The sequence below is a fragment of the Guillardia theta genome (assembly GCF_000315625.1).
Source record: "Guillardia theta CCMP2712 unplaced genomic scaffold GUITHscaffold_27, whole genome shotgun sequence".
In the NCBI taxonomy this organism is placed as follows: Eukaryota; class Cryptophyceae; order Pyrenomonadales; family Geminigeraceae; genus Guillardia; species Guillardia theta.
The window spans coordinates 498,522-519,444 of NW_005434647.1; the positions used below are offsets into that span (position 1 = coordinate 498,522).

The following is a 20,923-nucleotide window of genomic DNA, read 5'->3' on the forward strand; positions in this document are numbered from 1 at the left end:
GAGGGTGGGTGAGTAATTGGAATGGAGGGTGTAGAAAACAAACCTGAAAGGGGTGGGGTGATATCGCCAACTTGAGCTGGATCCCTCTATTTTGGAGAACGCCAGCCTCCTGCAACAAACATTGAAAATTTTCTGTAGGGGTGTTGAAAGAAGAAGAATATTTGAAAAATTCTTATATTCATTGACTTATTTGATAATGATGCATTCAAATAACAAACTTTGCTGTGTCGTTTCATCTAATTGGGTTAAATTGCTTGACAGTCATCTGACCGCACAAACCCCTTTTGGTTTGAAGTCGCTTCCTCGCCATTCGCCTCCTCCTGGCGCTGAGGACTCTATCCTCTGACGCGCACAGCCTGCCCGGCCCCCAGCCCTCCTCATTTGAGCTTTCATTCAGTCTTTTTCGTTATCGTTCTATCACTCCCGCCCCTCCTTCCATCTGCTTGCTCTGTGTTTGATCGAGCCTCTTCGTGTCTGAACCTGGATTCCTCCGTCGTTCGTGATTCTGAGGATTTCCTATTGGCGCACAGATCCGTGAGTGACACATCTTGGCATTCTTCTCCCTTCATCTTGTCGTTTCTGCTGATTTCAGTTGTGATTCCATTCCCTCTTGTCGGCAAATTTAGCGTCATCGGGATCTTTCCGAGTGATCAAGCCGTCAGCTGTAGCGTCCTTTACCTTCAGCAGTTCAAAGTCGAGTGATTGCTCTGATTTAGTTTCCGATTCTCCTACTCGGACGCTGTGCAGGGCTATCCTTGATCAAAGCTATCAGGATTGAACTGGAGCATAGCTAGCTGCTTCATTCTCTATCGAGATCACTGTCCCTTGCTGTTGGAACAGAACCGAACGCATCGTGGTGAGTTGATATTGATTCTTGGCCTCAAGATCTGTCCAAGAGCTCTTGAGAATCAGCTCGGTTGCCTTTCACAAGGCAGGACTTCCTTAGGCAACACACCTTCCATCCGATCAATTGCTTTCGCAGCATATCTTGCTTCAGGCAAGTTATCAGTTTTCTGTGTGGATTCAACCGTCGCTGCGAGCGCCGGTTTCTTTGCCCAGTATAGTGAGTTGGATCAAACTTGGGTGCAACAGCACCACCAAACTGTTGCGAGACCATAAAGTCTCGCGAATCGATCTCGAAGGCTGGAGACAATTCAGGAATGCCTCTGCCGAACGCGATCGAGCTACAGAGGAAAATGCCTCCGTCGCGCGAAAAACGTCGTTCGAAGCGTGCAGGCAAGCCAGATCAGCAGCCTGTAGCGAAGACATCAAACATAGCTTCCTCCAAACCCTCAAGGCCGTTCACAACGCCTGCCCCACGAAAGGGACAAGATGCGAGCCATCTTCTCAATTTCAGAACACCAGAACGAAGGACAGATATGTCGAACACCGGTTCATACCGTCGAAGAGGGCCAAAGGTTCGTTACGACAAGGATCGATACATGGCAGCAAATTACCACTTTGTTGTTGATGGATCACAGAATTTCAGCGTGCATCTTGCTGTACCTGATAAGGCCATTGACTGGGACTTTGTGCGTGAAGTTCACTTGTCCGAAGAAGGGTGTTACCAGTGTCCGATTTGTTTGGAGCCACCGGTAGCAGCAAGAATCACTCAATGTGGTCATGTGTACTGCTGGCCTTGTGTGAAAAGACTGTTGTCGGTTGCAGGGAAGAACTATGCGCCTTGTCCAATCTGTACAAACATTGTCACTGGTACTTTAGGACAACTGAAGCCGGCCGTGGTTCATATGCATGAGGCCATCTCTGTGAAATCCGAGGTCACGTTTGAGCTAATGCGCAGGGAGAAAGGATCCATGACACCTCTGAAAGCATCATCGTTCACATCTGATACTCTTGGGTGTATGAATTCGGCATCAGATATCTTTTCGGGTCTCACAAATGGCTGCCCCATAAGCGTGGACCGTGCAGATGCCAGGTTTTCTCAGATGTCGTCGGTGAAGAATTCTAAACATATTCTTGAACGAGAAAGAAGTGAATTGCTCGATGCCCTGCAGCTTTGTCATTCATCGCAAGATTTAGAAATGGTTCCCCACATCGAATCATGCCTAAGGGATCTGGATGTGCAGATATCCCAGGATGAGAGAATTGCCTTGGAATTGGACCCGGGCAGCACTCCCATTCCTGTTCCAAGTACACCAACGTCATCTTCTGCTTTGAACGACAGTCTGCGCAGTCCTACTGATTCTAGTGGTCTGACACGGTCCGGTAGCTTTAGCAAACGACTCTGGGTCAACGGTGAACTTCATGATGTTGAATATAGTGACGAAGATTTCGACCCCGAAGACGATTACGAATATCACTACGATGAGACATGTGACCTTTCGGTTGCGGCCTGCGATGGATTTGGTGGAGATGAAACAGAATCAGCCGCCACAGATGTAAGCACCCCTGATGATACGCATGAAATTTTGGACAGCTCGGTAAATATCTCGAAGTCTGAAAGCGATCGTGTGATTGAGGGGATTCACTTCTTCTATCAATCGTCCGAAGGCCAAAAAGTGTTTCTTCACCCTGTGAATATGCGATGTCTGTTGGAAGAGTATGGATCTTATTTGCATCTTCCACACAGTATCAAGGCGAACGTGATTGAAATTGAGAGATTCACACAGAATGATGAAAGCAGAAAGCGTTACAAGGCGTTGGAACATCTGCCTCTTGGAGCAGAGATGAGATTCGTGGAGGTAGAAATTGCACCACTTGTGAGCAAAGACACACTCAAGAGGATGCAGCCGAAGTTGCAGGAGAGAGCAAAGTCTAGGAAGTTCAGGGCGAAGCGAGAGGCGCAATTGCAAGCACGCGCAGAGAAGCAGAAGCAAAAAGACATGAACAAGGTTGCTCCGCCCCCCGATGACCTGCTTACGGGACCTTCCTTGCTGGAAGCGATGGCTGCTGCGCAAGGCCACATGGACGACGATGCTCTCTGTGCGCTCCTCATGTCTGAAGAGCATTCTCCTCCTCTTCCTTCACAGATGGCTTCCACCTATGGTGAAATCACTTCTGGTTCCCCTGGAAGCGCAGGGCCAAAGTGGAATGAACTTGTACGTGAAGGGCCTTCCTTTCGCCAGAATCAAGCCCAAATGCAGGTGAAGTCCTACGAATTTGAGACCTCTTTCTGACATGAAGTAGATCGATGATTTTCCTGCCCTGGGAGAAACAGCTTTTCCTTCCTTGACGAACTCATCGCCGAAAACAAGTTAGTGCTAGAAACAGTTCACGTTGGTATACACTCATCTCACTGATCAGGTTCTGGTGTATGGGGTGCAAAGCTCAGCACAAGCCCCTCCATGAAGGACGAGTCTCCGATTCGTAGAAATACGAGCACTCCAACGAAAACTACCTGGGGTCAACGAACGCCAACCACACAAGCAGCTTCGACGGGGAGGTCTCAATCAGGGGTCGACTCACTGATTTTCGACATGGATGAAGACGACGAGGTCGAATAATTGTCGTGCATGTACATGTCATACACCTGATTGTAAGTGCAGGTGACAGAAGAAGAAAGACGAAGGCGAGTTGCCGAAGCTCGTGACAGGTTGAATTAGACCTATCCTCCGTAACATAGCTCCTGATCAGCTTGCAGAGCCTGGGAAGCCGCACTTGCTGGATCAAGCAATAGTTCTCAGCTCGAAAATTGCCATTCAGGTTCCCAAGATGATATCAGTGGCAAGGATGGCAAGAATGGAGGCAAAAAAGGTCGCAAACAAAAGACGATTCTTCTTTCATGGGGATGAAAACTTATTTGTGGATATCGATGTCGAGGTTGCATCATAGGAAGTTTGACATCCTCTTTTATTGCTTCTGAATTCATTACCATCGCAAAATCAAGCATCGTGCCAATGTCATCCACACTTCGCAAAAGTCACAAGTTGTCCTTTTCAAAGTCAAACCATGATTGGTCATTCATACCTTGGCGACTCTGACATGACTCAGTGATGTTCAAGGGCCACAATTTGACGTCAAGCCGCAGCCCCGGGCCCGCCGTAGCCGCAGTGGGCTGGGCCGGGCAGCGGCCCGGGCGGCTGGCAGCGGGCGGCTGCCTAGCCACGTGATGGTTTAGCTCAGAGCCCCGGCGGCTTGAAACTGACTATGATGGTTTAGCTCACCTGTATGAGTTTAGTTACAAAGTCTCTAAAGTAGCACTCCCGAGGCCGCGAAAGAGGGTAGGGGTAGTAGGCAATGCCAGGGGTTTCAGTGGGTGGGGGTGGAACATATAGGGGTGGGGTAAAGATGTGGAAATAGGAGGCCCCCCTCGTGCGAGAGACGCTTAAGCGACATGGCGGTGGAGGGCGACAAGAGGGAGGAGGACGGGGAGAGGACGGAGGGAGGACGGAGGAGGAACATGCTAGAGTCAAGATAGGATTACCATCACATGGCTATCCAACTGTTTGCTTGTATTAGAACTTGCCTGAAGATCTTCAAAAGCTTGAAAAAAAGTAATGAACTGAGTTTGCGCTTATGCTGTTGCTAGTCAGAGTATCGTTTGATCTGAATCAGTGACTAGATCAGTTGAAGCATTTCTTTCCCTTGATTCCATTTGCTTCACATTGCCATTGCATAATCGCATTAGACACGCCTGTTTCGCCCCTTGCTGCTTCCCAAAACGATGTCTGGGGTGTTGAATTGACTTGCCTCGAACAGTGCCTCGTTGACCTCGAATGTCGTCATTTGGTACTTTCTTCCGCGTCACAACCTTCGGCGAGAGCCACTGCGCTGGTGATGCTCACTGGAAGAGAGGAAGCAGGAGGAGGTTCACTCATTAGATGTGCAGGTGTCGGGTGTATCGTCGATGGCGTCCCTCCTCGCATGCAGCTCTCCGAAGCCGATGTCCAAGTCCAGCTGAGCAGGAGGAGGCCAGGACAGGCAGGAGCAGGAAGCATCAGCACCGGAAGAAACGAGGAGGATGCGGTTCAGATCCTCTCAGGTAGCGGCAGAAGGACATGTTTTAATGGCGTTGACGAATCCGGTACAGGAACCGAGAAAGGCTTCACTCTGGGGACGCCGATCGGCATGTTTGTGAGGAACAAGGACATGCGACCGCACGACTATGGGGAGATGAGCCAGGTCCTCCTCCTCCTCGTTCCGCTGCCCCGTCCTTCTCGTGACACCAGCGGCAGATTCCTCGTCCCTCGCACGCAGACTTCACCTACCAGATGAAGTACGGCTTCCGTGCTGCGAGTGGAGGAGGACGCTCGAGCGCTCGTGAGACCATTGGGCGAGTAGCAGCAGGAGCGATCGCAGAGAAGTTCCTCAAGGAGCGCTATGGCGTCGAGATCGTCTCCTGGGTGAGCGGAGTAGGAGACATCTTCCTCCCCGACGACAAGGTGGACCTCGCCAACATCTCTAGGGAGCAGGTGAAGCGCAGGGAGCGCGAGCAGGAGCGAGTTGATTCCCTGGCAGGTCGACCAGCACATGGTCCGCTGCCCTTGCCTGGAGACTGCGGAGAAGATGACAGAGTGCATCAAGGTGCTGGGGAGCTGCTGGGGAGGCTGTGGGGCTGACAGACGTGCAGGCGGCGCGAGCTGATGAGGATTCAGTCGGGGGAGTTGTGAGCTGCGTTATCCGCAACGTGCCGATCGGACTGGGCGAGCCTTGCTTCGACAAACTCGAGGTCAGCCGGTGCTGCTGCCCACCTGCGTTGCTGACTGGCCTCAGGCGGTTCTTGCGCACGCGATGATGTCCATCCCCGCGACCAAGGGGTTTGAGATCGGAAGCGGGTTCGCAGGAGCGAGGATGCGAGGCTCGCAGCACAATGACATGTTCTCCATCGACGGTAGCAAGGGAGAGAAGGGAGGGAGGGAGGGAGAGATGGGATGGGAGAGATCAGAGGCAGGGATGGGAGGGAGGAAGAGGAGTGAGGGCAATTGACGCATCAAGGGGAGTAGTGTCTGAAATCTGGTCGCAGCGCAAGGCAAGATGGTGACGGAGACGAACTACTCTGGAGGGATCCAGGGAGGGATCAGCAACGGCATGCCTATCGTCTTCCGGATGGCGTTCAAGCCGCCGGCGACCATCGGCAAGGCTCAGAACACAGCTGACTTCACTGGATCTTCCACTGTGTTGGAGGCCAAGGGACGCCACGACCCCTGTGTGGTTCCCCGCGCGATCCCCATCGTGGAGACGATGGCGGCGCTAGTGATTGCGGACATGTGCCTGATGCAGGAGGCTAGAGTGAGCTCCGCAGCTCGGCTTCCAGCTGAAGTGAGCCCCTACTTCTGCGACCCCTCCATGAGCGGCGACGTCTCGTACAACGGGACCTTCAGTGGGTGGCCGAACTTGAGCGGAGAGAGTCGCAAGGTGAGAGCGAGGGAGAGAGGAGGATTGAGGGGGAAGGGTAAGGGAAAGGTTGGAGCGAGGTGGTAAAGGGAGGGAGGAGGGAGAGGGAGGAAGGGACTGAAGGCATTGCTGACTTGATGGACAGTCTGAGCTGACGAAGCGAAAGAATGAGCTGGAGGAGAAATTGAAGCAGCTGAACTTGCAGCTGGATGAGGCGGACAAGTGAGACTCCAGCAGCTGGAGAGCTGAGGTTGAAACTTTTAGAATGAACGTGACGAGCAACGTCAAGGTGTGTGAGCCCAGAGGAAGCTGGAGAGGAACTTTACAGGTCCTCTTCCGAGACCCCCTGGGCCTCTTCCTCCCGTCTCTTGTCCTGCCTCATGCTTGACCTCGTGAGATCTTCGTACTCCTGCTTCACATTCCACGACCTCCCAGGGAAGTCGGTCACTCTTCTCGACTCGTTGAGCACCCGCGCCTTCGCCATGGCCACGTCATCTGCGAGCTGCCATGACTGCTGGGACTTGCCAGGGGCTGCTGCACCAGGCTGAAGGATGCCGGGCGATGGCACGAAAGGAGTAGCTTGAGGCTGCGGCGTCTGCGGGAGAGGGACGTTGGGGACCGGGTTAGTCCGCCCATCGGCCACGGGGTACTGCGCCATGGGGTACTGCAAGCGGTGGCGCTGGGTGAGCTGGTGGATCCTCTGCTTGTCGATGAGGCGACGGACGAAGCGAAGGTTCTTGTCGCTGGCGGTGTGGGAGGGAGCGAGGGAGATGGCCTGCAGAAGGATCTCCTCGGCCTTCCTCAGGAGCCCGTTGCTGCAGTGAACTACCGCCAAGTTGCTCATGGTGTCCACACTGTGAGGCTGCAGGGTGAGGGCTCGCCCCAGCATCTCCTCTGCCTCAGTGTCGTTGCCCCACACTTGCGCGAGAAAGAAGCCGTAGCTTGTCAGGCTGGCCACGTGGTTGGGCTCAAGGCTGACTGCGAGCTTGAAGTTCTTCTCGGCTTCTTGGCACAAGCCTTCGCACGTCTGCTTCACCTGATGGTACGTCTCCTTGGTGATGTTGGCATGCTCTCTCAGCGCCTTGTGGTGCAGCACCAGCCCCAGGTTGTTCAGAACACCAGGGTTTTGAGGCTCCAGCGCCAGCGCCTTCCTGTAGTATTCCTCTGCCTCCTCAGTGTCGTTCCGATACAGCCACTGGATGTTTCCCAGGTGCATCAGGGCCTTCACGTGGACCGGGTCGAGCTGGAGGGTTCGGAGGTACATCACCTCTGCTCCCACCAGATCGCTCCTCACGTTCTCCAGAAAACACGCAAACTCGAACTGAAACTCCGGGAGGAAGGGGAAGCCGTCGGCTGCGCGGTTGTAGTACTTCTCTGCCATCCTCGCGTCCTTCCTCCGCTCGAGGAAGATCCTGGCAAGGGCGTTGGTAGCATGCGAGTTCTCAGGGTCGGCGGTAACGGCTCTCCCAAAGAGGTTCTCCGCTGTCTCCCAGTCCTCGTCCTGCATCTTCACACCCAGCTCGTACAGGGCTGAGCTGTGCGAGGGATCGACACTGATGGCGGCGACGAAGTAGTTCTTCGACGTGTTGCTGTCATTCTTGCAGTCCTGCACAAACTTTCCGTACTCGTAGAGGATTTCCGCGTTGTTGGGGTTGGCTCGAAGTGAAGTGACATAGACGGCCTCTGCTTCCTCCAAATTCCCGTCCATGACGTAGGTCTCCGCGGCCCCCTTGAGATACTTGCTGCACTCGGGCTCACGGATCATCAGCCTCTTCAAGATCTTGAGGGCAGAAGCGCTGTCATCCCTCCTGTCTCTCAGGAAGATGGCGTAGTCGAACAGGCAGCCGTTGTCTCCGGGAGCGAGCTGCAATGCGCGTCGGTAGAGAATATTGGCTCCTCCATAGTCTTGTTTCGCATCCTCCAGGAACCTCGCGAAGCAGATGGCCGCCTCTCTGTTGTTCGGGTTGGACTGCACGGCTCGTGAATACACTTCCTGTGCACCATTGATATCCTTCTTGACGAAGCACAAGGCGCTGCCGTAGCCCATGAGCGCTTCAGGGTCTGCAGGAGCAAGGTTCACCGCACGGGAGAAGCAGTCAACGCAGGCCTCGTCCCTTCTCTCCACCAGACTCTCGTCGTATGCTCCATACACATTCGTCTCCGACCGTCGCTGCACATTCAACCAGCCCAACCGCTTCCAGGCCTCCGGTCTGTCCGGCTCAGACTCGGTGGCACGGTCGAGAAATTCTTCAGCCACGACGACGTTGTGCCGGATGTCCTCGTAGATCACCGCAAGCTGCAGGAGCGAGGTGTAGTCAGTGGGGTCAACGGTCAGCAGCTTGTGATACGACTCGATGGCTTCATCGACGTCGCCATCCTTGAGACATTCGTTTGCGAACTGCATAATGTTGTCGAGGGTGAGAACTTCGGGCAGCTGCCTCCTCCTCTTGAAGGTCAACCTCTGATATTCCTCCTCTTCCTCCTCATCCTCATCGCGGGTGATCAGAGCGAGTTGGGTTGCTTGTTCTCGTTCTTTCCTCTTCCTTTCCTGGATCTCTTGCATCTTTCGCTCCTGCTCAGCCACCTGTGCTCGCTCCTCTCTCATCTTCGCTTCGATCTCTGCTCGAAGATCCGAACCTCCTCTCACATGCTCAAGATACTTGAGACACTCAGCAGAAGACCTCGAGGTCTTGAGGCAAATCCTAGCCTTGCGTAAAGTGACAACAACACCTGCTCTCCATGCTCGATAGGACTCAAGATCGGGATGGGAGCTGATCCGATTCCAAGTAGAGCAGAACTCCTTTGGCACCGCATGTGCATCGCTCACATGACCATGACCTGACCCCTCGATGCACAGACACGACATTGCCAGCACATAGTACAACACCTTCATCCCTCGTGCTCAGAGGCTGGCCAGAAACGTTCACCCCGCTAAGGGTTCACAAGCGCCTCAGCATGAGCGCTGAAGCCGAGTCTGTGCCTCCCTGCTTCTCCTTCATGTTTTCAACTCTCCCATGTTTCTGATGTCCTCTCTGTCGCTCATTGCAACATCATATCCTGATCCCCTTCCCTTGTATTTCACTTCGCTTTCCCTCTTGCCTCCTTCTAAGGGATCCCTCCTATGCTGCAGATTGTCCTTGCATCACTCCCTCTCCCTTCTTCTCCCTTCCTCTCCCTTCTTCTCCCTTCCTCTCCTTATCTTCGCCTCGGTTGTCATTGCATTGAGTCCCATGCCCCCAAAACCACCCACCCCCCTAGCCTACCCCCTCACCTCATTGATGTCTCGTCACCCCTATGTTTGATAGAATTTAAGTGGGTAGGGGTGTGGAGACTGTGGATGGAATCGAAGGATCGATGCAGGCGCAATGGGCGAGGAGAGCGAGCAATGGCGAGGGCGAGGGCGGGAGAGAGGAGGAGGGATCGAGGAAGGGAAGTAGATATGAAGAGGGGATCCAACATAAGGAGCTGTTGAGCATGGTGGAGAGTGTGAAGGTCAAGAATAGAAGAGCAGCGAAATTGAGCAGGATAGGTGAAGGTACAAGAATGTAATCGACATGTTGGAGCTCGTGGCATCGGAGAGTTGCAAAGTTGCTTCAAGCCATGTGATACTTCTCACTCGTCAATTCTTAGGTACATCGCATGCAGTTCGCTCCTCCGCCTGCTTCACAGACGCCATTGGTCGCCAACGCGTTCGGATATCTAGTTCCAGGCAGACCGCCACAGTACAGCGACAGCTTTCAACAAATCGAACCTGCGAAATGGAGCATCGACATCGACAACAGCCAGCAGATCAGGTGTTGTGAAGATGTGATCATCGCTGGAAGCTCACTCGGATGGCAGGGACGTGGTGGTCTTCTTGACTCAACCTCTGACGGTCGCGGGGATGGGGTTGAGCTGCTACATCACGGGGCCTCCTTTCGAGAAATGGCATTTCATTGGCGCTCTTACCAACGAGTGTCCAAGTGGAGTGTTTCGCGTGAGATGGCCGCCAGACGAGGGAGCTCCGACAGCAGCAAGGTACGACACGGAGGTCGTTGGATCATCGTTTGTTGCTCTGACTGTCACCTGTCACGCTCGCAGACTAGGGGTCTCCATCGAGAGCTTGGATTTGATAGCACAACAGCAGGCGTCTCTTCCTGGAACTGAACTTGTAGATTTTGGCAAATCGGTCTGATGAATGCATGCATGAAGGTGCTCGAGCTCTCCTCACGTGTTTCTCAGGTGGCGAAGGATCTTTGGAACTATCTTACGAGCTTTGAGATCATGCACCAGCAAGGGCAATTTCTCCTGCAGTACTTCGATGCCTGGATGAAGCGCTTCGAGGAGAAGTGCGCGACCTTGCGGAGCATCTCGACCTTGACCTGACTTTTGCCTTCAGGTGCAAACGAGATCCTTTCTGGTGGCTCAACCGCGTTGACTGATTGTGGAGATTTCATTTGGGAGAGAAGCTGCGAAGGAGAGGGAACAAGAGAGGGTAACTTGCTCTCACTAGCCAGAGCTAGCCGAGCGAGAATCGTGCTTGTCAAAGGGTGGCAATCAGACTTGGAATGGGCGTACCTTGTTGAATGTAATCATCTACACTAGCTGCAGCACAAACTCGAGCCCAAGGTGGTCACTTACTACCGTACCATCTTGACATCTCAGATCGACAACCTGAACGCAGACAGATATGTCAGTCTTAGTGCGAATGAATGTACAGGACCTCCCACCTTTGCGTCTACCAGGTCCACACCAGACACAAAAGCGTGATCTATCGCGCTCGCAGCCTTCACCTTCCTCCTGTCTCCTTGTCAAGCCCACCATCAGAGAGGGAGCTTGCAGGCACACACACCATCCCAGCAGCTTGCGTGTTGCTCGTCGAGTCGCCTTCGACTCGCCACCGCTGAGCGACGGGCCATAGATGTCGATGAGCGGCATGAAGATCTTTTGGAGGTCTGCATAGCCCTCCCCGTGGTCCTGCGTGTCGCCCAGAAGCTCAGACATGGAACAGGGTCAAGACAAGGACCTGAGTCTTGCGGCTGCAGACGTTGAAGTCGCCGGCAATCACGACCGCAGGATCTTTGCTTTCTTCGCTGCGGTAAAGTCTATCCAACACCTGCTCTTTGATTTGGAAAGCCTGGCGACGAAGTGAACATTCGTTGCAGCGTGATAGGCAGCACCTGAGAGGTCGTAAGCCGCATTTTCTTAGACTTGGAATCCATGTGAGTGTTGACAATGGTCAAGATTCTGTCATTGGACAGCTTCACATCCGTTCTGACGAACCCCTTGACGCAAATCCTTTCCGCTGTTTTCAGGAAGGTTTGTGAATCTGTTTTCCCCACGACGTCGACTCTGGAGAAGGTGCACAAACCGCTGTTCTGACCGCAGAAAGGAAGAGATGATCGAGGATCTGCTCCCAGAGTGTATCCCATCATTCGCATCCGAGCGACAAAATACTCGAGGTTTCGTGTAATGGCGAAAGGGCCAACCCTCAAGAGGAAAAGTTCCTGAACCATGACGACATCGTATGCGTTCTGAGCAATGGCATTGAGAAGACAGTCGAGCCTCCTCTTTGCAGAAGGAGCATACCATTGCTGTAAGTAGTGACACCAGACATTGTGGCTCAGGAATTTGACCTGGTTTGTGGCCAACCACGATGGTTCGAACATCTCCTCTTCTTTCTTCCCCACATCGATATAATCGTACAAGGGGAGTTTGATCTGGGTGGAATTCTTGAAGCCTACATACCGAATGTCCAAGAGCTTTGCCAGGATGACCTGAAGAAACTTGAAACAAGCTCAATCAGTGTCAAGGTGCTCCCTACCGGTACCAGGCCCACCACCACGAAGAGGCCTTTGTCAATGAAGAAGGAGCCGTCCAACGAGAGAGGGACGCCACCTGAGGAGATAGAGGTCAAACAATGAGCCAACAGCAAGAGAAAGTTTGACCATGGGAAGGAAGTTCCTGAGCTCCCGCCGACTGCGACATGCCAGGCGTCTGCTCTGCTCAAGAGGGATAGTAGTGGATTCAGGATAGCAGGGGGAGAAGAGAGCAGGTCGGGAGAAGAGAGCGCGGCAACGAGAGAGGAGGAGCCGATGATGATACAAGGGCTATCAGGAGCAGGAGAGCAATCTGCTTCTTGCATCGTGTCTTGCTGCCATGAGCGAGAAGCGCCTAGTCGCTCTGCCCGACATTGCGTAAACCCTGGAGGTGGGGGCCAAGGTGGTACCTCAAGGGTGGTATATACTTGGAAAGTGGGTGGGGGTTCAATAAAGGTTGAAGATGATATCATACAGCGATTATTTATATAGTGTTGTAATAGTAAAACAGAGGCAAGTAGGGAAGTAGTCATCCAAAGAAGAGAATTGATTTTGAAAATCGAGCAGGGTGGGTAGTAAGAGGTGGGTAGGAATCGCGCAGGGCAGCAACAAGAGATAGAGGCACAGGGTAATCGTGAGTTAGGAAAAGAGTGGGGTGGGGTAGTGAAGGAAGTTGAAGAAAGTAAGGGGGTGGGGTGGTCCAGGCTGGGAAGGGCATGCAGAAGAGGAGCGGCGCAGGGAGGGAGGGAGGGAGGGAGGGAGGGAGGGAAGAGGGGGCTGCGAAATTGTTGAAAAGTTTCGGAGGAGAGGTTGATATCTACCCAAGGAAGAAGATGAAGATGAAGAGAGAAATGCAATGAGGAAAGAGAATATGAGGAAAGGAATCAGCTGCAGGTGCCAGAACCAGGAGCTGGGAAAGGGAACATATTGAGATGTGGTAGGGGCAATCAGGAGGAGATCAAGAAACGTATCGGCTAGTAGAAAAATCGAGAGATTAACTAGAGAATGTCGGACGAGAGGTGCAGAAATTTCCTGCATGACGGCAGTGCCTGAACAGTGCAAATGTAAGCGCTTCAAACCACCTCGGTGGTAACGTGTCTCTCACTTAGGTAACGCGCGGACCGCGGACAGTGGCATTATCAGTAATACTTGCGCGATCGTTTGGTGCTGTGGGCGGGTCAGCTCGTATCTGCCTGGTCCTTGTCCTCGTAGGTAAATCCTAATATTCCTCTCTGCCACCAGGAACTTGTCTGACCCCCTGCATGAATCTCAAGGTGTTGTTGGCGGTGCTGAAACAAGAGGCAGAGCAAGTGCAGTCTTCTCCAAACGTTCGAACCCGCCATTGAGACAAGGAGGATTTGCCGCCACACAGCCAGCGATGCAAGTTCCCATTGTCTCCAACGGGGGACAGGACGGGCCGGGAGATCAAGTTCAGGATAAGGAGAAGCTGTTCCAGTTGGTTGCTGATCTGTCGAGGGAGGAGACGAGGGAAGCGGTTTGTTTCAGCATGAGGGTACGGGGTGAAGATTCTGATCCCATCCTCAGGCGCTGCTAGAGCTCTCCAAGAAGAGAGAAGCTTTCCCTGACCTTGCTCCCATTCTCTGGCATTCTTTCGGTAGGAACCCCACACCTGCTGTGCTGGTCTCACGTGCTGGGCAGGAACGACAGCGACTCTGCTGCAGGAGATCGTCTGCATCTACCCCTTGCTCACCCCTCCCCAACTTACCGCACATGCTTCGAACCGAGTCTGTAACGCTCTCGCCCTGCTTCAGGTCGTTCCCTCCATGACGGGGCTGGAGACGAGTTGACCTGTCTTTCAGTGTGTGGCATCACACCAAGAGACGCGGACTCTCTTCCTGAAAGCTCACATCCCGCTCTTCTTGTACCCCTTCCTCAACACGGTCTCCAAGACTCGCCCGTTCGAGTACCTCAGGCTGACGAGGTTGGCGAGGGCGGAGGTTCGACGAGACCGGAGGGTGACTGATGGGACGCAGTCTCGGGGTGATCGGAGCGCTGGTGAAGATGGACGACTCCGATGTGATCAACTTCTTGCTGACGACTGAGATCATTCCGCTCTGCCTTCGCATCATGGAGGTGAGAGGAGGGGGTTAGCTTCTTCTGCTCCATCGGCCTCACTCTCGCTCAGACGGGCAGTGAGCTCTCTAAGACGGTTGCAACTTTCATCGTGCAGAAGATTCTTCTCGACGACATGGGGCTGCAGTACATTTGTGCTACTGCTGAGGTATTGCTTCCTCCCTCTCCCTTCTTCACCTTGCGTCCCTCCCCTCCTTTGGGCAAACAAGTTGATTTCAATTCTTTCCATTCGTAATGCTCCGTCCATCCTCTTTCTCGTTTCCCCTTGCTTGTGTTGCGTAACATTCTCTCAGCGTTTCTTCGCCGTTGCAAACGTGCTGTCGAGCATGGTGAACGGGCTCACCAAGGATCCTTCTGTTCGCCTCCTCAAGCACATCATCCGATGCTACTTGAGGTTGCGACTTGACTTCTCCCATCAGAGCTGAGAAAACTTGTCAGACTTTCAGAGAACATGAGGGCACGAGACGCGCTGCGCACATGCCTGCCAGGTTTGACATGGGGGGACGTGAGCGTGAGAGTCATTGCGCTATGCCAGAGCAACTCAAAGATCCAGCCTTCACCAACTGCCTTCGCGACGACAACAGCACGCGCCGGTGACCTGCTCTCACACTCTCATGATATGACGTCTCCCTCTCCTTTTGCTTCTCCCTCCCTGTCTCTTCCTTTACTCCCCATCAACCTGTCCATTCATTTTTTTTTGCCCCCCCCCCCCCCACACACTCTCCCCCCTTTTCCTCCTCCTCCTCCTCCTCCTCCTCCTCCTCCTCCTCCTCCTCCTCCTCCTCCTCCTTTCCCCCAACTCTATTGTTTTTACTCTTCGATCTGACCCCTTGGCAGTTGGTTGTCGCAGCTTCTCTTCACGGTGGGCAATCCAAACACTCATGAGGCTCAGGTTGAGTTGTGATGCCAAGATTCGAGGAAATGAAGAGTTTGCTGCAGATGCAAGCTCCAACGCTGTCACATCAGTAGCACTGCGCAGCAGATGCTTCAAATTTGCATGCTGAAGTGAAGGAATTGCTTGTCGATTCAGACAAATAAAACCTCATCATGTCAAATGCTTGTTCAACGAATTTCATTTATATCTATTTCAGCATTGGTAACCAAAGGAAATGTACAAGCGAGCTCAAGCAAATGTACAAACAACATTATTAGCAGTCAGCGTCATTTCTCAGTGTCTTCATCATGTAAGAAAGAAACTGCCATAAGCGTCAAAACCTCTTGGTTATTAGTAACACTAGCAGACCTTTTCTCTTCAGGCCCTTGCCAGACCCGCTCGACTCCGTAGACCTGAAGTCGAGTAAGACTTGTTCCAACTCCCGCCGCTCTCTCGCACTCACTTGATAAGCGACAACACGGCAGCAGCAGCAGGCGTCTCACTAGACCTTCCTCCTGCTCCCTCCTCCTTGTCCTCCTTGGCCCTCAACAGCAGGGAACCAGCGATCTTGCTCAGAGACGCGTCAAGGTGCTTCACTCGGTTCGCGACCGCATCAATCTTCTCCGAGCGGCTGCCGAAGTCTTCGACGTCTCTCTTGACTTGCTCCTTGGACGAGACAAACTCCTTGCGCAGCGCATGAAAGTCGAACCCTCTCTGCATCCTGCTGAGCTTCGCCTTTCGCTTCCTCCTCCACCACAAGGAGATGATGTTGACAGCGCACTGATGCAACCTCACCCGCGCCGTCTCGCGCCCCAGCACTCCCAGAGCTGTATGCTCGGAAGAGGAGAAGGTGATCAGATTCCCCAGGGCCGCGGCTGCGATCGACGTCAGCAAGATGCCGAAGAGCATGGCGATGGCAGCGACGCATCTGCCGAAGTGAGTGGTCGCTATGGTGCCGTTCCCAGCTCCCGGGGTGATGGTGGTGAAGATGAACCAGCAGGCGTTGAGGAAGTACATGTCGTTGAACTTGTAGTACTCGTCGCCGTTGATCGACCAGACCTTGGCCGTCTCGCTCTCACACCTTACGTTCTTCACGTTGGGGAAAAGACACGCGGTCGCTTCTGCATTGCGAAACAGATACCCCCCGACAAAGACCACGAAGGTCCACAGGAACGCGAGGTAGTAGATGGCACTCCAGCTGTTGAGCATGCGCTTGAGCACGAAGGAGGTGTCAAACTTGACGCCCGTGAAGGAGCCGATCGAGTGCTTGCTCGGGATGTCACTCACCATCCAGTCCGCGATCACCCGCCACAACAAGTAAACCCGAATGATGTTCCATGAGCAGAAGACAGTCTCTGCCTGGTAGAGCACGTAATTGCCCATCGTATTGCTTCCCAGCTCAAACGTCGTGAAAGGCGGCAGGTGGAGGCCGACGACGATCATTTCAACCCACAGCAGAGGATCGTCGAGCACGTGGGAGACGCTGATGATGTAGTCGAAGTGAGCTCCGTGATGAAGGTGCTTGACGAGTCGCCTGATGAGGACTTGAGTCCAGTAGATGCGGTAGATGAACACCTGCTACCAGTCAGCAGCAACACATGAGCACAACCAGCCTCTCACCAAGCACCCCACCGTCGATAGAGAGCTCAGCCCCTTCATCACGTCCATGGCGGGCGTGTGAGGCTCCAGCCCGGCAAAGACCAACTCGTTCTCTACGATTGCAAAGAGAGTGCCGAGCATGCCAAAAAGAGCTGCAAGCATCCGATTGCGACGTAACAAGTCGTCCACCAATTTGCGATTCTTCTTCCAGTCATGTTTCGCAGGCATGAAATCTTTCATGATTGCTATCAGACTTGAAAGTTTTCGCTGCATCTGCACGGCCGAGGATCTCCTTCTAAGTCGGTGGTGTTGCGGTTTGGTTTGCGTCTTGGCTTCAGTCTCCATCAAGAGCTCTTCAATCTCTTCTTGGCACTGAGGTCGATTGCATTCAAGAGGAAAGATCCGGCACTTCAATACATCAGATATCTCACACAGTCGTTTGGTCTTAGCTACGATGAGGTCTAGCTTTGATTTCTCTGCCATGCAGTCTTCTGTGTGAACATTGGCTGCATTCTTTGTTGTTTTGAAGATCTGTTTGAGCTGAAACAAAGAATCTTTCTTGTTTTTCTTGGCGATCCCTTTCCTTGCCATCAACCAAGCCTTGAGGAAAGTAGCGGAGTGTTTCGACAAGTTCTTCCAGGCCTTTTCGCGGGCGACCATGAGCATGGCCGACTCTTCTTCAGCTGAGAACTGCAGGCGATGCATGAGAGAGGAGGTCAGCATCGCCACCATCACCAGCCCGATCACCGACGTCATGGCCGCCACTATCCTTCCAGCGTGAGTGGTGGAGGTGATGTCTCCGAAGCCAACGGTGGTGGAGGCTTGGAACATGGACCAGAGGGCGTTCTGGAGGTAGGGGTCGTTCACCTTCGTGAAGTAGTTCGGTTGCCCGCTCAGGGAGCCTGCTCCGAAGTCGATGATCCACCTCTTGGCGTTGTCGTTGCCGCAGTTGGGGTTCTTGCTGGTTCCAAACTGACAGGCTGTCAGCTCCACAGCTCTGAACCAGTACCCGCTGATGAGCAAGAGAATGAGCCAGAGGATCGCAATGAAGTGAACCGCGTATCTGCCGTTAAGCAGCAGTTTGATGGTGAAGGCTGAGTTCAGTTGGATTCTTGTGAAACTCGCGACTGTGTGTCTTCGTGGGAGTTTGCCGAGCACCCATTCTCGAAAGCAACCCCAGAAGAGGAACACTCTCAACACGTTGATCGCTGCTCCCAGCGTCTCTGCCCGGTACACAAGGAAGTTGTTCCAGTTCATCATGGGGATCTCAAACGTCACAAAGGGAGGGATGTGAAAAAGAATAAAGAGCGTTTCTGCCCAGAAGGAGGCGTCCTGGAGGATGCAGCTAGGGGGCACATGGATGTCCAGCTCGTGAAGGATTCGAAGATGTCTCAAAATGCGACTGAAGAGCTCATCGAGCCAAAATCGTCGATACAGAAAGCCTGCACAACAACGAGGTCAGAGAATCACAGGAGAATACCCTTGGAAGAGAGTGTCTCACCTATCGCTATACATGTAAGAATGGTGTTGATAGCCTTGAGAGTGTTGACAAACACGTGCTGCGGATCAGTTCCTCGAATGATCAACTCATTCTGGGCGCAGGCAAATATGGCTCCAGTGAATCCGAAGATCGCTGAGTTCAAGTTGCTCCAGTACATCCGGACCTCCACTTTGTCTCTGCTCCGACGCCAATCGGAGACGAATGCTGTTCCCGCACCAGACCCAGCGCTCCACTCACCCAGACTTTGTCGTCTCGACCCTCGACGACTGACCCCAAGAGCCTTCAGCTTCTCCTGGACTTCCGAATGAAGTTTCATCATGCTGTCCCTGCGCTCCCTGTTTCTTTCTAACTTCTTGGAGTCTCTTTGCAGCTCGAAATCCAAGTCTTCAGACTCAACTTGGAGTTCATCGTCTTGTACCGTCTCAACGAAAGGATCGTTCGCCGGTAAGTTTGGATCTTGAAACGAATTCTCTTTGACAAGCAAGTCATGGTTTCTAGGTGAGAGGACCTGGACAGTGTCATCACTGCTGTTGGACCCATTCGCGGCGCTGGCGGCTGAGTTTGAAGGGAAGAAAGGAGTGCTCAATCGAGACATCACCCCTCTCGGTGCTGTCCATGTCATTCGCCTTGGACGGTCTGCGCTCTTGTCGTCCTCCTTGTCACCGCCCTCTGCGTTGCTGACCGCATTGGTACTCATTCGCTTTCCATAGAAGACGGAGGGCATCTTGAAAGACTCGTATCCGTTGCTTCGCAAATTATGAAAACCAATCGATATGATTTACGAGCAATGGTGGGGTATGAAATCTCATGAATTAGACCTTGCAAAGCTACATGTGAAAAGCAGCAGAGGAATCAAAATCCTCGACGCCCTCAATGGTATTGAAAATCCGAAAGCTGTTCATGCTGCAATGGTAATCTGATTTGTTTGATGTTCTTCCTGGCCAAATAAGCTTGATACAAGTGCTTTCTGAGTCCTTCAGTGTCTTCTTTTACTTCCTATGGATCTCTTCCTTCCCGACTGATTTGTCGTTTGGGCGTCAACCTCTTCTTGCTCCTGCTCCTATTCGTGCTCCTTTGCATGGTAGCTTCCCTGGCTCTTGGTCAACTTCCCCATTGTTCTTCCCATTCTCCTGCTCCTGCCTCTGAGCCGGTTTGTCTTCTTCTGCGCCTGCTTCTGCTATGCCACAGGATACTTGCGCTTAAACTCCAACGCTAGGTTTGCTCTGGCTCCTCCAGGACTTGACGTGACTGTTGCTGCTCTCTCGCGTTTCCCTGGCTGCATCGACTATTACTGACATGGAAGTTATTGCTTGTATAAGTTTTTTAACGCACTGTACCCCCACCAGGAAATCCGGACCCACCCCTCCTACTCCATGACCTACAACCGAAAGGGCTCGATGGATGGACCCTTCCCAGGGTCCCCAACCCGCAGGCTCTGATGAGTCTGGTGGTATCAGCACTACTACACCAGGGGGTACCAGTAGCGCGGCAGTCCTCTATGGCCCTACCTATTCTCCCAAAGGCACTGTACGGTACAGACACGACCTGGCAACGAGGGTGCTACTTCCGGAGTACCGGTCATTGGTCATAGCAACTACCCCTCAGGGACCCTGGCGATCACGCAATCAGAGCCCCAAGTTTACTAACCCTACCCCCAGCTGTTACCATACAGGGCCTAGCCTTTTACAATACAGGACCGGGTACTGTAACCTGTGACTACCAGGGTGGCCAACTACCCCCCACCCGTCGGGCAGGCCGAGTGATGAGAGTAGCCGGGCTCACAGGCTGAAGGCTTTGCAGTTTAAAAATGTTTAGTATACTTAAATAGTTTTACGTGAAATCTTTGTGATGACCCCCCCCGAGCCCCTCCCAGAGTGGGGTCGCGGTACTCACTGATAGAGACATATGACGGTTGAAAGAAGGGGTACTGAACTGCTGACAGCCCGAAGTAAAGTGAATTCTCTAAAAGATTCGACCAGGTACTAGAGTACAATTTTATAAGCCAGTATCTCGTTTTTGAATCCTTGTGAGTGCTGCTACCACGGTAAAATACTCATTCACTCAAAGTTAAGTTAAAAACCAGTAAATACTCGGTTCAACCTACCAACTTCGTTTACTCAAAGTTAAGCCTGAAGTTCAATTTCGAACCCAGTGGTGCAGTGCAGGATCAGTGATGCGTTGCGCTTTCTGTGGTGGCTGGCGGATCGCTTGGCCGCAACAAGGAAACGACAGCAGCAGTCCGGTCCACTGGATCTCACTGTTCGTCCCGCCGCACAGCGACATTGCTGGCCCACGGTGGCCGGGGCCGCCCGGCGGCATGGCGCGCCGGGGGAATTGTCCTGCAATGTGCGCACGCCCGGCCGGTTACTAAGTGAAGGTATCACGGCGGCGGTCTCAGGCCGGGCTTTCTTTTCTCTTCTCCGACTCGGCCGGCGCCGTTTGGCCTGTGCGTGCGGCCGCAGTCTGAGGGTCAAGGCCTCACTGACTGACAGTGAGTCATTCCGAGTTCGGACCGTGGACTGGCAGGCTCCTGATCCGATCGGATCCGATGATCAGTGTCCTGGTACAGCCGGTGACTCAGTCTTTACTTAACTTTGAGTAAACTTCCGGGCCACGGTTGGGCCGCCGCCGACGGTCACCCGGTGACAGTCAGTCCGAGGCAGGCCCGGGCCGGGCCGACGGTGCCCGGTACCGGGTACTCGATGGCGCGGGCCTCGGGTCCCCCCCCACCCCCGCCCGTCCCGGCCCGGCCGCCGCCGCGCC

At 53.3% G+C, this 20,923-nt stretch overlaps 6 protein-coding genes across 6 annotated transcripts; 4 read left to right on the top strand and 2 right to left on the bottom strand.

Annotated features, from left to right (window-relative positions):
• Positions 1-1,160: 1,160 nt before the first annotated feature.
• On the top strand, positions 1,161-3,563 carry GUITHDRAFT_137758 (hypothetical protein; the record flags this gene model as incomplete). Its single annotated transcript, XM_005834090.1, has 3 exons — positions 1,161-3,104; positions 3,332-3,403; positions 3,507-3,563. The coding sequence occupies 3 exons, from the start codon at positions 1,161-1,163 to the stop codon at positions 3,561-3,563; spliced, it is 2,073 nt and encodes a 690-aa protein (XP_005834147.1).
• Positions 3,564-4,657: 1,094 nt separating this feature from the next.
• GUITHDRAFT_159582 (hypothetical protein) lies at positions 4,658-6,586 on the top strand. Its single transcript, XM_005834091.1, has 9 exons — positions 4,658-4,734; positions 4,790-4,942; positions 4,991-5,082; positions 5,136-5,372; positions 5,419-5,484; positions 5,531-5,629; positions 5,674-5,791; positions 5,924-6,315; positions 6,440-6,586. The coding sequence occupies exons 1-9, from the start codon at positions 4,677-4,679 to the stop codon at positions 6,518-6,520; spliced, it is 1,296 nt and encodes a 431-aa protein (XP_005834148.1). The 5' UTR covers positions 4,658-4,676; the 3' UTR covers positions 6,521-6,586.
• Positions 6,587-6,616: 30 nt separating this feature from the next.
• On the bottom strand, positions 6,617-9,187 carry GUITHDRAFT_107079 (hypothetical protein; the record flags this gene model as incomplete). Its single annotated transcript, XM_005834092.1, has 1 exon — positions 6,617-9,187. One exon carries the CDS (start codon positions 9,185-9,187, stop codon positions 6,617-6,619), a length of 2,571 nt encoding a protein of 856 aa, XP_005834149.1.
• A 746-nt stretch (positions 9,188-9,933) lies between these two features.
• On the top strand, positions 9,934-10,715 carry GUITHDRAFT_107080 (hypothetical protein; the record flags this gene model as incomplete). The annotated part of the gene is made up of 5 exons (XM_005834093.1): positions 9,934-10,088; positions 10,135-10,311; positions 10,375-10,462; positions 10,516-10,622; positions 10,673-10,715. The coding sequence occupies 5 exons, from the start codon at positions 9,934-9,936 to the stop codon at positions 10,713-10,715; spliced, it is 570 nt and encodes a 189-aa protein (XP_005834150.1).
• A 2,755-nt stretch (positions 10,716-13,470) lies between these two features.
• Positions 13,471-15,090, top strand: GUITHDRAFT_69778 (hypothetical protein; the record flags this gene model as incomplete). Its single annotated transcript, XM_005834094.1, has 10 exons — positions 13,471-13,587; positions 13,638-13,707; positions 13,752-13,864; positions 13,913-14,034; positions 14,087-14,186; positions 14,239-14,334; positions 14,480-14,580; positions 14,625-14,674; positions 14,722-14,779; positions 15,024-15,090. The coding sequence occupies 10 exons, from the start codon at positions 13,471-13,473 to the stop codon at positions 15,088-15,090; spliced, it is 894 nt and encodes a 297-aa protein (XP_005834151.1).
• Positions 15,091-15,347: 257 nt separating this feature from the next.
• GUITHDRAFT_137762 (hypothetical protein) lies at positions 15,348-18,884 on the bottom strand (the record flags this gene model as incomplete). Its single annotated transcript, XM_005834095.1, has 5 exons — positions 15,348-15,382; positions 15,430-15,473; positions 15,524-16,635; positions 16,681-18,101; positions 18,161-18,884. 5 exons carry the CDS (start codon positions 18,882-18,884, stop codon positions 15,348-15,350), a joined length of 3,336 nt encoding a protein of 1,111 aa, XP_005834152.1.
• Positions 18,885-20,923: the final 2,039 nt, after the last annotated feature.

Coding starts and splice junctions, on each gene's coding strand:
- GUITHDRAFT_159582 (XM_005834091.1), top strand. CDS start 4,677: ATGTCGTCATTTGGTACTTTCTTCCGCGTCACAACCTTCGGCGAGAGC. Junction 5,373..5,418: donor CCAACATCTCTAGGGAGCAG/GTGAAGCGCAGG, acceptor ATTCCCTGGCAG/GTCGACCAGCACATGGTCCG. Junction 5,485..5,530: donor AGATGACAGAGTGCATCAAG/GTGCTGGGGAGC, acceptor ACAGACGTGCAG/GCGGCGCGAGCTGATGAGGA.